This window comes from Macrobrachium nipponense, chromosome 18 (genome assembly GCF_015104395.2).
Source record: "Macrobrachium nipponense isolate FS-2020 chromosome 18, ASM1510439v2, whole genome shotgun sequence".
In the NCBI taxonomy this organism is placed as follows: Eukaryota; Metazoa; Arthropoda; class Malacostraca; order Decapoda; family Palaemonidae; genus Macrobrachium; species Macrobrachium nipponense.
In genome coordinates, this window is record NC_087211.1 from 39017772 (window position 1) to 39034171 (window position 16400).

The 16400-nt window shown below is 42.2% G+C and overlaps 1 protein-coding gene across 2 annotated transcripts in view; it reads right to left on the reverse strand.

Annotated features, from left to right (window-relative positions):
* LOC135196985 (ribosomal RNA-processing protein 8-like) overlaps nucleotides 1–16400 on the reverse strand; it is a gene marked incomplete at its 5' end in the record, with an annotated part of 58855 nt that overhangs the window by 25034 nt on the left and 17421 nt on the right. For both annotated transcript variants that reach the window (XM_064223864.1, XM_064223865.1), the window contains 1 exon segment: nucleotides 14432–14593. In XM_064223864.1, the coding sequence (XP_064079934.1) occupies nucleotides 14432–14593 (162 nt within the window).

The following is a 16400-nucleotide window of genomic DNA, read 5'->3' on the forward strand; positions in this document are numbered from 1 at the left end:
GCTCTCTTGTCCCACATTTGTTCCACCATCGATCGAAGAGTATCCCTCAGCACAGGGTCCTTGTACTTGGCTGATAGTTCCCTTGGTATTGACGTTAGGGGAGGAGTGTTCAGGAAAGGGATACGATATCCCTTCCTTATGATAGTCAATGAAGACGCGTCCGCGTCTATCAGTGTCCAGGCCTCCACGAATCCCAGGAACCTGGCACCTACTGGTGCTTGGAGGAGAGATGTTTCATTTTCCCAAATAAAGGGACGAAAGGCAGACCTACCTCTCTTCTCCGGAGCCTTCCTTCTTGCGGGAGGTCTGGAGGTCGGACCACCTCGAAAGGGCTGCATTGATGTACTAGGTCCTTTCTTGTCAGATACCGAAACAGGTTTCTTCTTCCTAGCTGACTGCGTCAGAAGATCCTGAGTCGCCTTCTCAGTTAAAGAGTGAGCAACGTCCTTCACTAACTGAGAAGGGAACAAAAAGTCAGAAAGAGGCGCATACAGTAGAGCTGCCCTTTGAGCATGCGAGACTGCCTTTGTTAAGAAGGCGCCATACACCGTCCTTTTCTTTAAAAGACCTGCTCCAAATAATGAAGAGACTTCAAAAGAACCATCCTGTACCGCTTTGTCAATGCAAGACAAAATGCATAACAGGGCTTCAGGTTCGATTCCTTCTGAATCATGAGCTTTCTTGGACATCACCCCAAGGGACCAATCTAAGAAGTTGAAGACTTCCAATACATGAAAGAGTCCCTTGAGGAGATGATCCAGTTCAGAAATACTCCATGTAATTCGTGCAGAATTGAGACTTGGACGCCTTGAAGCGTCAACCAAAGTCGAAAAATCTTGCCTCTGTTGTAGAAGGGAGAGCGATACCCATATTCTCTCCCGTCTTATACCATATGCCTCTTTTCCCAGCTAATCTTGCTGGAGGCATGCAAAAGACTGTCCTGACTAAGTCTTTCTTAGACTTCATCCATGAGTCTAAGGCGTGTAATGCCCGCTTCATCGAGATGGTGGGTTTCATGTTTAGAAAAGACGAGGGCTTCTTCGTCTTAGTACTGGAAAAGAGCGAGCGCGGAGAAGGAGGAGCAGCAGGAGTCAACTCGTCTCCATACTCCTCAAGAAGCAGGGTAGTCAAAACCTTATAGTTGGACAAACCCTCTCTTCCATGATCTTCATCATCCGAGTTTTCCTCCAACTCGAGATTTATCTGAGTCTCCGTTCTCCTTTCTGAACTTTCCTCTTCTGGAGGAGACAAACTCCTAATAGGAGAGGGGCTAAGGGAATGATACTCTTTCCTCTTTCCCGTTTTAAAAGACCTGGAAGGCGTCACAAGCTCCGTCTTCTCTTGAACTTTAGAAGACGCCTTGTATGACGCTTCCCGTTCTCCGAGCGTCTGGCAGTCTGGCTGACGTCTCTTGCTGACGTCTTGATGACGTTCGCGCTTGGAAGACGCTCCGCTCTCTAAAGGCGTCCTACTTGGCGTCACAATATTGGATGGAGCGTCACGTCTAAGATCCGCTTTGAATGACGCTTCACTTCTAAAAGACGTCTTACGTTTCTCAGGCTTTACGAAACTCTCGTAAGCCCCCGTTCTAGCTCTCGACTCGCAGCTTCTGCAAGACGTTTCGCATTTTTCACGTCTTGTCTGACGCTTCTCTTCGAGCAGGTGAGAGAGGACGAGACTTCTTAATTGGAAGCGTCACGTCCTTCCGACGGGGCGCTAACACTCCCACAAGAGATGACAGTTGTTCCTGAACCGCCAAAATTATCTTTCTTGACGCTTCTCCCACATCTAGTGCATGACGCCTTTCGTCATCACTCGGGGAAGAAGAATGAAGGGGTACTTCCGCACCAGCGTCAGGTGACGCTGACGCCACCTTCGCTTTCTTAATCGCAGACGGAGCGTCATCTGAGAAGCGCTCTGGGCTCGAATCTATGTCGGCCTTCATATGACGCTTCAGCGGTCTCGATAAGTTCGACTCCTTCCACCCTCGTTTAAGGTGAGGGAGAGGGAGAGGACGAGAAACACTCGCGAAGGACGCTTTTTCTATAGCGCCCTTGAGCCGCCTGCCATGAAGCAGAGCTAGCTGAAGGGACGTCTGACCGTTGGGGATTCCCCACGACCTCCTTAAGGCTTTCGACTTTCCTTCTCCTCTGGGCATGGGAGCTTGGAAGAGGTCTAGGCCTGGGAGCGTCGCAGGGACGATCAAACGCCCCCTCCACAACACTGGGAGAACTCACTTCACTGAAATGTTCACTATCACTAGCCTTACCTTTAGAGTCAGCCATCTTGGACTTCATGTCTCTAATAGTAGCTTTCAGATTGGCGATTTCCGATGCCGAATCCGAAAAAGCACTCTGAGAATGAGATATATAGGGAGAATCTACAATCAGTAGGATTAGAATTATCCGTGAAAGGCTCAATAGGCCTTGAACTCACACCTTTCAGTCGTCTAACTCTATCCCTCTCTAACTTCTTCAAATAAGAAGTCAAAGTCTTCCACTCTTCTGCATTCAATCCCTCGCATTCCTTACAAGTATTAATAGCAGAACACTGAACCCCCCTACATTTACGGCATACAGTGTGAGGATCAACCGAAGCCTTCGGTATCCTCACCCTGCAGCCTACATTCACACACATTCTCACACTCACATTAGAATCAGACATACTGAGAAAAATCCAAAAGAGTTATTCCAAAAACAGTCCACAGTAGCGAATGCCAAAACACGATCCAAATACGTCACCAAAAAGCCGAAAAACGTTGATCAAATGTTGAAAAATGAATCTAAGTCAGGAGGTAATAACAACAATGTTGATACCACCGGCGACAGAGAAAATATGATAGAAAACGGGGATGGTTCCTAGTCCTGCCGCCCAGGGCAGGCCGGTAGATCACCTGACCTACCTGTAGCGAGTGGCGCGAAATTTGAATTTCTGTCGGGGACGACGGAGTCTTAGCTATGTATATATCTGACAGGTAAGTTGATTGTATGAAAAGTTGAAATAATACACAGATATAAAAATCTCGTGCTACCAGGTCGCTGTGCTAACTTAAGATGTTGTAGATGGCGCTCGGGAGGAGGGTGTTGGTGGCGGGGAGGCGGCCTGTATAACGGCACCTCGTATGTTGGGGATTGTTGACGAGGATCATTCTGTGGGGTTGAAGGAAACGTGGCTGTATTACTCGCCCCTGGTTTATACACGACATTTTTATTTTACAAAAGTGCTCGCCTGAGGGTAGTAACCTCAGTCAGTCCCTTTGGTTTATTCTCTAGTATATTTAGCATTAGTTTTATATATTAGAAATGGCTAACGAGACATTTCACCGGTGACACGGCTTGAGCCCAAAAATGCTTCAAGATATGTTTATTCACATAGAAAACAGTAAAAATATGTATAACTCACTTGATCCTATCCAGAATTAGTCCTATAGACTTTTTACAAGTTTTTTTTTTTTTTTAATAATTTGTGGTTCACAGTGCCATACAAGTGATGAACAAAATTGTTAAAAAACCCCTCTAAACATTTTTTTTAAGAATTAATATTTCAGGATATGTTTATCTATACATAAAACAGTTGAAAACTATTAATAACTAAAATATGACAATTCCCTGAAATTCGGCAGTTGGCGTGCTCCTTAAATACTAAAGGAGAATCAACTAAATCGTGGTTAAAGCCCCCAAGTCTAATGCAGGAACTGAAATGGAAGAAAATGTTGACCTCCATCCTAATATATTTATGGTCAAATTTTTAACCATAATATGAGAACATTTCTCAATTACTTATTTTTTTCCTGAACCTCAGGGAGCAAAAGAAGGCAGAGCAGTAGGAGTGAGAGAGGATAACCTATGCTACCAGGTAGGCTAATGGAGGAGGAGGAAGAGCAACACTGGAAGACAAGTAGGCTTATGGCGTGCCCTAACAAACTGTCTATGCAATCCATTGGCTTCTAGCATCTTCCAATACTTCATAAAATCCTCTCATCACATCACTCATTATCATCACGTCAAGAAAACTACACTCATGCCTAAACAGCTAGACTAACACATAGGCTACCTGGCAATCATGCACAACCGGAACATTTGGCTTCCACAAATTCTTTCCTGTACAGCCTAATGCTTTCATCTCTACTTCTTGTAGATGACATAATGCAAAAACAGAAAACATGCACAATACCGAGAAAATAAGCCAGAAATCATCAAAATAGTAACAATTTTCAAGATAAAATTAATTATTTGGATACTTCACTAAGTACTTGTTAAAGTTAGCTTTACCTTCATGATGTTTGGTGCAATCTGCACTTTTGAAAAATTAAAATATGCTTGGCTAACTCACTAACTGTCATTGTATTCACCTCTTTCCCACCAGATGGTGCTGGAACGTTTACGTTCTATCATATTTCTTCAAGACCAACCACTAAGATGTGGGGAGGTTAGATGGGTTTCCACTTTAACAGTACGTATCCAAATAATTAATGTTACCACGAAAATTATTATTTGGAATGAATCTTTCCTACAGTTAAAGTTAGCTGACTACCACATAGTATGAGGATGATGGGTTATTGCAGCCAGAAAAAGAAAAACAGAGTTCAGCCAAGCGAACTAAAGGCTTTTTACTGGGGAGAAAAAGTTTCTTACTGGCAAGTACTGTCGCCAAACACTGGAACCACAACAGGATGTAAGGTCCTCATAGCGAGACTTGCCAAAGGATCCTTACAGGGAAAGAGAACGCTCATCCTGTCTGAGTTGAAAACCCATAACCGACAGTCCAAAACTAAAGACAATTACCTGCTACCTTCATATATGGTGGTCTGACTGGGGCTAGAGCTTAAAAAGCCACCTTGGGCAAATGGACTGACATAACAACTTACTGACAATTGGCCACAATTTTTCTGTGAAACTGCAAGCCTGCATTGTCAGTTTGGTAAGCCACTTTTAGGATATTACATTATAAGGTTATAAAAAAGCTTGTTGAATGCCATTAATTGCATCCCACCATCCAATTTTCAATGTTGGGAATCATGGAAATATTAGTTCTGCAGGTTAGTATGAAAGAAATGAATTTGCAATTTTAAAATTAATTTTTGAATAATTACCTGCAAAACTAATACGCAACCTCCCTCCTCCCACTTTAATTAACATGCCAGTCAATGCACTTGCTTAAAGAAGTAATGGCTTGGCGTTGGGGGGAGCTTCGTCGCTCCCCCAACGGACAGGGGCGAATCTGCTTGTTTTGACTTTAAACAACCAGGAAAAAACTACAGCGGTCTAATTTCTTAGAGACCATTTGGCTTGTTTCCCATTTTTTTGGGTGTAAATTCCACATGTATTTAAGGGATATATATGAATGCATATTTATGCAGTATTTTAATGTTTGTATTGAATGTTTAGGATTCAATGTTGGTAGGTTTGTCGTCCAGGTAATGGGCATGAAAGATAAAAGCAAATATTAGTTCTGTAGGTTAGTATGAAAGAAACAGGTGTTGACAGAGACAGTCCTAGCGGGTTAGCCAAGCGTTATTTGGTTTTCTTTTGAATGCTGATTGCACCTAATGGTGTGAAGATATAAGGTAACTTTAACTGTAGGTATGATTCAATCCAAATAATATAGGATAGTATTACCATAACTTTAAAAAACACAGAAGTTTTTAAGTCCAGTGGTACCTTGACCTACGAGTTTAATTCCTTCGGTGGCCGAGCTCGTAGCTCAATTTGTTTGCGCATCAAATCAATTTTCTCCATTGTAAATACTTAAAATGCCCTTAATCCGTTCCAACCCTCAAAATGCCACCCCATATTTTGATGTTTCATGTTATTAAATAAGGAAAATACATTTATAAATAACAAATATTGTATACAAATATAATAGAAAGAGTATATAAAGATATAATAAGGTTTATACGGTGTACAGGTAGTGTTCAAGTTACGAAAATTCGCCTTACAATAATCCGATTTTACGATACCCTACAGGAGCGAGAGACCAAATCACAATAGCCTAACTTTATCCCATCTTCTAGTTAAATAAATTCAAAAACAGCAAAAGAGAATGATGAAAGTATTGCTTTAATGTAATACTCCTTGCATAAATGTGTACAGCCATGAACAACCAAACGAGAAGCAACTTTTTTTGCTAAGTACAACCGAATTGGATAATAACATCCATTTGCCTTGTATTTCAACCATTGTACGACAGTAAACAATTACTGTAGTTATATTATAAATGACATTATGTACACTAGGAACGAGATATTTTATTTAATAACTTCATTCATTATAGATCTAAGATCAACAAAGAAATATACTTTTGAATTTAAACCAAGTTGTAGCTGAAGCTGAGAAAACTGTTCAAGCTGCTAATGGCTATTATCGTGCATTGGCAACAAGGATAAAACTCCCATAAACTTATGCCATCAAATACAACCCTAGATAAAATTGAGAAAAAATAATTTTATAATCAACACTACTGGGTTTGAAAGAACACACTTTACTATTGTTTTCACACTGATAAAAGCATGGACCAAGAGGTGAGACACCGAATTCAGGCAGGATGGAATAACTGGAGGTCTGCATCAGGGGTCCTCTGTGACAAGAAGGTCCCTTGAAATTGAAAGGAATGTTTCATAGGACGGTGGTCAGATCAGCAATGTTATATGGAACAGAAACAGCAAGTATGAGGAAAACAGAGGAGAAGATGGATGTAGCAGAAATGAGAATGTTGAGATGGATGTCGGGAGTAACAAGGGAAGATAGGATCAGAAATGAGTATATAAGAGGATCGGCAAAGGTAGTTGAAATATCGAAGAAAATACAGGAAGGAAGTTTTCGATGGTATGGACACCTGTTAAGAAGGGAGGAACATCATGGTGGAAGACATACGATGGAAATGGAAGCGCGGGGTAGAAGGAAGAAGGGTAGACCAAGAAAGAGATGGCGTGATTGTGTAGGGGAAGATATGGTATTGAAAGGTATAAATGGGAACGAGGCACAGGATAGAAATCGATGGAGATGACTCATTCACAATGGTGACCCCATATAAAAATGGGTTTAACCTAGGAAGAAGAAGAAGAAGAAGAAAAGATAAATAATGTACAGCTCATATTACGATGAAAGAGAGTGAAAATAGCGAATGGGGATGCGTACCAGAAGCCCCCGTGAATAGTTAGAACCCGCTAATGTTTGGAACCCCTACGAAAACGCTAAAAACAGCATATTTTGTTAGTTAAAACTCAAGAAAAACCACTAAAAATTTTTATACTTGGTTTTTTAATAGTTTTATCACAAAAAGTGCATTTTATGATGAAATTGATAAAAAAAACAGGAATTTGTGGATATTTATCATAGAAAAATACCGCGAATTTTCTGCGAATAATGCAGGGAAATATTCCCGAGAGAAATCCGCGAGTGTGTGAGTCCGCGAATCCAGAGAACGCGAATACAGGGGCCCACTGTAATTGTTTTACTCAATAAACATGCTGCCAACGCAATCTGTTAACGAAGAAAATAATTCACTTCAAATCACAAGATGTATTCAAGTCATATTTTGACTTAAAAATGATATTGTTATGATACAATAAAGTTTGTTCATACTTACCTGGCAGATATATATATAGCTGTATTTTCTGAAGTCCGACAGAATTTAAAAAACTTCCGACACACGCAGTGGTCGGCCAGGTGGTTAGTACCCATTCCTGCCGCTGGGAGGCGGGTATCAGGAACCATTCCCATTTTCTATTCATAATATTTATTTCCACTGTCCCCTGAGGGGAGGTGGGTGGGTACTTGATTATATATATCTGCCAGGTAAGTATGAACAAACTTTATTGTATCATAACAATATCATTTTGTTCATGAACTTACCTGTCAGATATATATATATAGCTGAATCCCACCTTTGGAGGTGGGAAGGGACAGAATAGAAGGATTTTGGGAAACAAATGCATGCAGATGATTTACATCTTGGTTCCACCTGTTAGCATAGCTGGCTTCGTGGTTACTGCCACGTAAGTCTGCTTGTGCTACTAGAGTTTGCCAAGCAACAAGGTAGAGACCCTATATCGAGCTGGTGCAACCCCAGATGATCTGTCAACCAGGGGCGAGGGCCGAGACCACGACGTGACTAGACCATAATTGACCATACCATGCGGGCTAAGAATAAAAAAATATATATATTTTATTATTAAGTATATAAATATATATATATATATATATATATATATCACCACCTGACCAACCTAGCCAAAGTTAAGGTGTTTTAACTAAGGCTTAAGAGTTAAGAAGTCGCCGTTGTCGGCGACTCAACAACTAAATTAAGAGCTCTTCCTAACCATTTTCTACAGGATAGGATGAGTGGTACTTCTTGCCCCCAAGACTGTGTCTGCAGACACGTATGGCCCTAGCGAGCAGCAGATCTCATATGCCATCTTCACATCTCGCAGGGAGTGTGAAGTGAACACAGAGTTGCTTCGCTAAAACATGGTACTCAGGATGTTGCTGAGTGCCATGCTCTGTGAAATGCTTCCGAGGCCGCGCCCTCACCTCGTGAGCATTCAGATAAAAAGATTTCAAAATCTTTGTGCAAACACAATGAAGGAGCATTTGAAAGAACTCCTTAACACTAAAGCCAGGATGTTCTTCGATATGGGCAAGTCTGGTCTTTTATTTTCGGAACACTGCAATGATTGCCCGAATGACTTCGACTTTCTTGAGTTTTATGTAGATAAAACTTGAGAGACCCGACAGGGCACAGGACTCTCTCTGGCTCCTGCCCACTAACTTGTGCCATCCTTGCTTCCAAGCTCCTGGCCCAAGGAAAAACGGGTTTCCATTCTTAGGCCACAACGGAAGGCTTAGAGAGCACACCGCCTTGTGTTCTTTAAAGCCAAAACTTGTGACGATGGCTTAAAATCTCACTAACCCTCTTTGTCGTATCTAGGGTGGTTAGAAGAAGGCCTTCCTGATCACATGCAAGAAGTTAACAGGTAGGAGAGGTTCAAATGCTTTGACATCAAGAACTTCAGACTACGTCTAAGTTCCATATTGAAAGCTTCGATCTGGACATGCGCAGTCAGTCCGTCTGTACTAAAGTTAAGTGACCGACCAGTTGACCAGTCAGACGAATCAAGGACAGCAAGGCTGTACCCTGAAGACCATAAGGCACTATTCTTCGCTGAAGGATGAGTGTCTGGACTGCCTGGGCGATTCAATCTAAGCAAACCTTGAGGGGTGTATCAACGCAACCCAACGTCGTCAGTGAATAACTCCTGAGCAACTCCTGACCGCGAGCTTCCTGGTGCCCAAGGTAGAAAGGAGCGAGGAGCAAAAGGCGATTCAGTCCCGAAGGAAGAATGCCTGACAGTCCAACCTGGTCTCATGTTACACGATCATCGGGGGTGTATAAACGCAACCGACTTCGTCAACAAGAAACTCAGGGCTACTATATGTCGCCTGATCTCGCACGAGTGTCTGACTCCGAGAAAACAGGTGAGACAAAAAGTAGATGGTGAGCGAGTTTCGAGATTCCACAGAACTCAAAGATCGTGAAGGGCTTTGTTGTTTGACAGAAGCAAATCTCTGAGCCCAAAGGCCGTCAACAACATATTTGCGTATTCTTTAATAGTTGTGACTGCCAGCTTATCCCATTCTTCAGACGGAAAGGGAAGACGGTAATCTTATTCCTGCCAACATCTCGATAGTCTGAACGTAGTCAGACTCAGAGCGGAGAGGTTATAGGTACCTTTCGAGTTAGAGTAGACCGACTCTTTCGGAAAAGGTCCTTGAAAAGTGAACTAGGAAGGACGTGACCTCTGTTAATCCAGGATCCTGAAGGCCAACATGGGGCGATCAGCGTCATTGTCGCTCCCTGTGACGTCATAAATCATCTTATTACATTTCCTAAGCGATTGAAAAAGGGGAAAAAGAAACTAAACATCCATCCCCGTTCAATATCATATTATGGCGTTTAATGGTACCGATCCCGGATCGAGAAAAAGGGAGCAGAGAAGAAGAAGCCTCTTCGTCCTCAACATATCGAAGAGAAGAATGAAAGGGCGTCCCTAGTCTCCACAACTCTCAACATACTTCTAAAGAAAGATTCCACTCGGAAGTCAGTAGTTGCTGCCGTCAATCGAGACGATTCGTACGGACTTTTGCAATCCTGTAACGAACCTCTAGAGGATCGTTACATTCTACGCCTGTTTTTTTTTTTGTAATAGGATCTTTCTCGTAAACTCGAACAGGGACCGAGAGAAGATACTTCTTAAGATATGAGAGAGCTGTGGAATATCAGAGTTGATCTGGACCACTGGTTCCAAAAACTCGTTTCGAGGACTGGAGGGACGACCGAATTGCTTCTACTTCTTTCAGATTAAGATCCAGGACATCTGAAACCCTATCCAGATGTCTGGCACCTTCTTTCTATCACCTCAGGTGATAGACGCACTGAGAGATGTTCAGAATCATTCCTAGATCTTGAATAATATTTCAGTTTCCCGGTAGGAAAAAACTGTGGTCTGAATAGCAGTCTATTCAGGGAAACAAACTTCTTCAGGAAGGAAATGGTCCCCAGCAAGCTCATCCATTCCCTCCCCGAGTATGCTTACTTCCCTAATAAGGCTGAGCTTTGCCTATGCAGAGCATATAAAAGTGCAATGTTGCGGTAGACTCGTAGTTCTATACCGTGCGGTAACGAGCACCGAAAGGATTAAGAGATATCTCTGTTGAACATAGTAAGGCAAAACGAATGCAATGTTTATTCATTCACGTAAGAAATCCCCTAAATCTTAGGCTAAAGTCCGTGATTGTAGGACAGAGATACAGTTAGTCAGTCAATCCCGCAGGAGAGACGTAACCGCCAGCACAGAGATACGGTTAGTCAGTCAATCCCGCAGGAGAGAGAGACGTAACCTACCGCGCATGACAGCGCACGAGCTGGTACTGGCTTGGTTGGACTGGAGGACAGACACGGCAGCAGCCAGCAGCTTACGAACGTCGTCTCTTAACTTTATGTCTGGGTTGCCAGCTACCCTATTCTACGAAGAAATAGGTCCGTTATTTTTTGAGCAGAAAGAGACTCTCAAGCTGGTATATTTAAGCGAAACAGAAAACGCTAAATATATAGATGCGTTTGTGTCGTCAGAACACTACCATACAACGGTAAAAGATAAATCGGAAACTCCTGGAAGGCTGCAGGGAGTAACGATTAAATGTCCTTAAAATAATAGACAATAGACCTCTCGGTTGCCATCCGAAGAGGTAACTACAGCAAGCGTATATGACTTGAACCAACCAGTAGTAAAATAACGCAAGGTAAAATATGATATATTACAATAAAGTTTGTTCATACTTACCTGGCAGACATATATATAGCTGAATTCGGAAATACAGCTACATACATATCTGACAGGCAAGTTTCATGAACAAAACTTAGAGAATCGAAGCAGACAGCTCAAGCTTCTTATGTTACTGGACATAAGCGTTCATTGACGTAGTCTACAAATCTATTTCTTGTACGAGTCTGCGAATGATGAATAAGAGCTCTTCCGAATCGTGTCAACAAGAGCTTATCCGCTTACGCAATATAAAGTTAATGAGATGCTTGTCAATGAGAACTAACCCATTTACGGGACAAAGAGATATTTTGTCAATGAGGGGATACCCCCTTACTTGACAAAACGGTAGTATATTGTCAATGGGGGAAAATCACCGAATTGACAAAACGTAATCCAGGAAGTCGAGCATATTATTTTCCCGATTCCTGTATCAATCGAGGAAGGGGGCAAGAATCCTGATAAGAGACTGGGCTTTCAGCAGGTAGGACCCCGATGTTCAACTTCGGCAGCGTAGTCCCGAACTTAGGAACTAACAAAATCTATCATCTGAAAAGCCCTTTCAGAGGGACTAAAAAGCTTGCAACTTAAATTTACTGGCAGTATGGCAAAGGAAGTCCTGTCTTGCGCTTTCCTGAAGAGCGTCCTCTTGATGAGTGCTTTTGCAAGAATCCTACCGAAAGTAGTCGAGCGTCATGACGTGTAGGACGTCGAGCTTTTACATAACCCGTAACTGCCTTATCACAAAGTCTTGACTGCGGTAGAGCAAACGAGATCTTCCCTTGAGCTTTCCTTAACTCCATCCACCTATGCGAAAAGCAATATTAATTGACAGGGACCTCTTGAATTCACGAAACCCGACGTCTTGCTGGGTTTCGAAGAAGTTGTGTGTTCACTTTAAGCTTCCTCTGAAGCACTGCCTACTTCACATTCTTTGCAGGTGAGGTAGAAGGTATCACCGAAGGTAGAGGTAAAAATTCTTTAGGCCCAAATCTGAAACAAGAGCTTGAAGAGTTCAACAGAAACGTTCAGTCAGGCGACACACCTGGCGTGCGCTGGTGCACGCTCGGCGTCCACTGGCGCGCGTTCGGCGTCCACTGGAGCGCGCTCGGCGTCCACTGGCGCGCGCTCGGCGTCCACTGGCGTGCGCTCGGCGTCCACTGGCGCGCGCTCGGCGTCCACTGGCGCGCGCTTGGCGTGCACCCGCGCGCGCCTGGAGTCCATCCGAGCGTCCCGTCCAAGTCGAGAGGGAACGCCTTCTTATTATGACAGTAAAAAAGCTTGGGCGTCCGCTCTCAAAAGCTTCCTGCTACTATGACTTCTTTTACGTATTTCTCGGTGGAAAGACGGACACGAGTTCAGGCGACGTTCGCCTTCTTACTTCTCACTGAAACGCATAACGAGAGAGAGAGAGAGAGGACGTGAAGCGTCCTCTTCTATAAAGCTTCTATTTAGAGGGCGCGAGTCCTTCCGAAAGCTCCAACCCCTGCACGGGGAGGACGCTTCGGAGGACGAGAAGCAATCCTTCAGGATTCGTGCACGCGCACGCACTTTGGCAGTCTGGGGATTTTCATCAGAAACTGCCGAAGGCACGCCAGATCGGTGGGGGATCCTTATAACCCTCCTTAGGCTTTCGACATGCTCCCTCCCCGGGTCCTGGGAGTCAAGCAGAGGTCCCGGCCTAGAGAGAAACGAGGCCGATCTGACGCACCCTCCACTACACAAGGGGTATCACTGCACTTCTGCACTTCACTTTTACTCTCTAAAGCAAGCACTTTCGATTCTAAGTTATGAATCGAAAGAGTATCAGAGAGAGGGCAATTCCTCTACAGACACTGTTTAGGGCCCGAAGGCAACACTACAGGGTTAGGAGTAACAATTACAGAAGTAGCACTTTTCACAGCAATGAAGGAGAGCGAGCACCTCTCGTAGACATATTCATAGCCCGTAGGCCATACTACAGGGTTAGGCAAAATAAAGTCTACAGGAAGGTTAGCAGGTTCACTACCCTGACTTTTGTTACTGATTAATTGCGTACATACGAATCATACGTCTTCCTTACGGAATTAGACATGTTTACTGATTAATTGCGTACATACAAATCATACGTCTTCCTTACGGAATAGACAAAGTCTCACACTCCTTACATGACAAATCTCAACAAAGAAGCAAGACCTAAACCCCTCGTACATACCAAGTGCGGATCTACCGAAGCTTTCGGTAGCCACACCCTATCTTTGCAGACAACCCCGTCTGAAACTAGCCTAACTAGATTCAGATATTTTATGCAAAAATGAATCAAATTCAAATAAATTTAAGATAGCGTATGCCTAGCAAAAAAAATCCAAGAACATAAATCAAAAGACAATTAGGATACTTAGCGGCAATGAAGTTTCCAAAATCCTAAGACGGTGGTACTGAAAACAGGTGTTTTCAGCACCGGCGACAGAAAAATTATGAATAGAAAATGGGAATGGTTCCTGATACCCACCTCCCAGCGGCGGGAATGGGTACTAACCACCTGGCCGACCACTGCGTGTGTCGGAAGTTTTTTAAATTCTGTCGGACTTCAGAAAATACAGCTATATATATATATCTGACAGGTAAGTTTCATGAACAAAACATGTTGTATGACGAAAAACAACCTTGTCTCACATAAGTCAAGTATCTAGATATTTGTTTATGCTAACCGGAAGCAAGAAAATTCACTCAGAATTGAGTTAAATATGGTGAAATAAACACATATTCGCCATCTGATTTCCAAACCAAAACATTAACCACTATGCTAATATTTTATAATACAATATGAGAATAAATACTATACGTATTATTGAATACAGTGAAGTAATGTATAACTTTGTAAAAGATTCATGGAAAAGATGCATATTTATTTTTTCTTCTTTGCTTACCTTAATTTTGTCACTAAGCCATCTACGTAGCAGCGGCATCTTGAGATCATACCTCAATTTTTTGCTAGCGTAACAAAGCAAAACAGTGACTGAGTGACGACTCGTACCTCAGAAAACTCGTATATTAATTTACTTGTAGGTCAAGGTACCACTGTACTAACTATACAAAGAGGGAGAGGTAGAGAATGACATCAAAACTTACTTCTTCTGCAGCCACTTGATAATCTTGTCCAATGGATTCACTGGCCATCGAGCAACCTGTGCCTTAAACCCTGTATGATATACTTCAAAAGATTTGGGGTCTGATTTAAATAACTTTGCTGCCTCAGAACTTGTAGCTGTGTACATCTGCTCATTCACAAGCCTGTAGAAAAATATGTCAAAATGTTTCAAAAGTTCATATCACCATGACTATTTCAAAAGTTCATATCACCATGACAACATTATGGCACCCTAATCATCCATGGAAAAATAAAGCAACGCGATGTCTTTCCAGTCTTATACTGCCCCAAGTCTCATTAAATACTTCCCTCCAGTAGGAGCACAAATATGGGACAAGAAAAAAAAAATTAAAGCAAACTTCTTTGAATAACCAGCACATTCCTGTAAAGTATGTTCTGTTGCTATTCATACGCTAACATGAAAAATTACTACAAAAATCTAAACATGTTTTAATTAAAAATCTATCACTTCACCAAGAGCAATATGAGAAAAATATCAAATTCTAAAGTAATTTATATTTTTCCTAACCTATGGACCTAAACTTTCATATATGGAATACTAATGTGAAAGTGTAGGTTCATATTCATATTGCAACAAACTTGCAATTATAAGTGCATGATAATCAAAGATACAAACTCTGCCCCTTCACATGTGTATTATCATTGGAGTTAGTTTAAACCACTATTAATTACCAATTGCTGTTTGTAGTGGACAGTATACACAAAAGTGTAAAATGAAGATTAGGATGCGTAGAATTTGATGACATTTGGATGTAGAAATAACAAATAAAGTGCGATCTGGATGGAAAAATTGGAGAAAGATTTCAGGTGTCCTGTGTGACTGCAGAATCAACATTGCAAATTTTAAAGTACGTAATTTGTATTTTTTCCAATATACAAACCTAAAGGTCTTTACACTGAATTTTGCTTGCAAACACCGAGCTGGAATGGCCATTAACTTTCAAACAAGGTCGTTGGCTACCGACGGTAGGGGGGGGAAGCCCTGACTACATACTTGTTAGTCTGCACTCCACTTTTCCTTTAAGCCCAGGTACCAGAATGAGGGGTGGCTGAAACGGGGCCAAAATGTTAAGACCTTCAGGTTTGTATGCTATACTAAATTACTTCAAAATTTGCAATTTGTTCCTTCATAAATATAAACCTTTGGTCTTTACATAGGAGACTTAACTATTGAAGGGTGGAGCCTGGGTAAATCTCTGAACTGACTGGTTTGTTTCTACCCACCCAGGAATACCTTCCAAGTCTGGAAGAGCTTAGGAAGGAATCTCACATCTCTAGTTTGTTGGACATATGGGATGTTGCAAATGCTAGACTTCAGGGCTTAAAGTAATGAACTGTGTTATTACTTTGAAAAAAAGGCTTGGTAGAACCCATGAGTGTCGGAGACAATAAAACATGCTAATAAGACCAATAAGTTTGTTTTACTGTTTATCACTCTCTCCCTTTACCTAGGGAGAGGGGATACATGCATCTAAACCATCTACATAAGATGAAGGACAGGATACCCTCATCATGTGGTCACCCGTGAACTTGTCCATTCAGGATATGATGATTTGCTACCTGTCTCTTTGTCTAAAGAGAGAGACAGGTAAAAGAGAAAGGAGGATACCAGTTAGCACACTTGTTCTGTCCTGCTTACAAAACACCTTAGACGAGATGCACGTGTCCCCTCAGGGAGATGGATGAACCACACAACTTGTTGGGCAGCCACCACAAAGTCCAAGGAAAAGCATATCCAAAGACTTATGGGCAAGTCCTGATGACAATACTAATAAATGTGGTCTGGTGTGACCACTTAACTGCCTGTATTATCAGCTGAACAAACAGGTTCTTCTGCAAAGCAAGGGACTGGGTGATACTCCTGACTTAGTGATCTCTCTTCCAGACCAAAATTCCCACTTAACTCATTAAACAAAGAGCAAGCTGGTT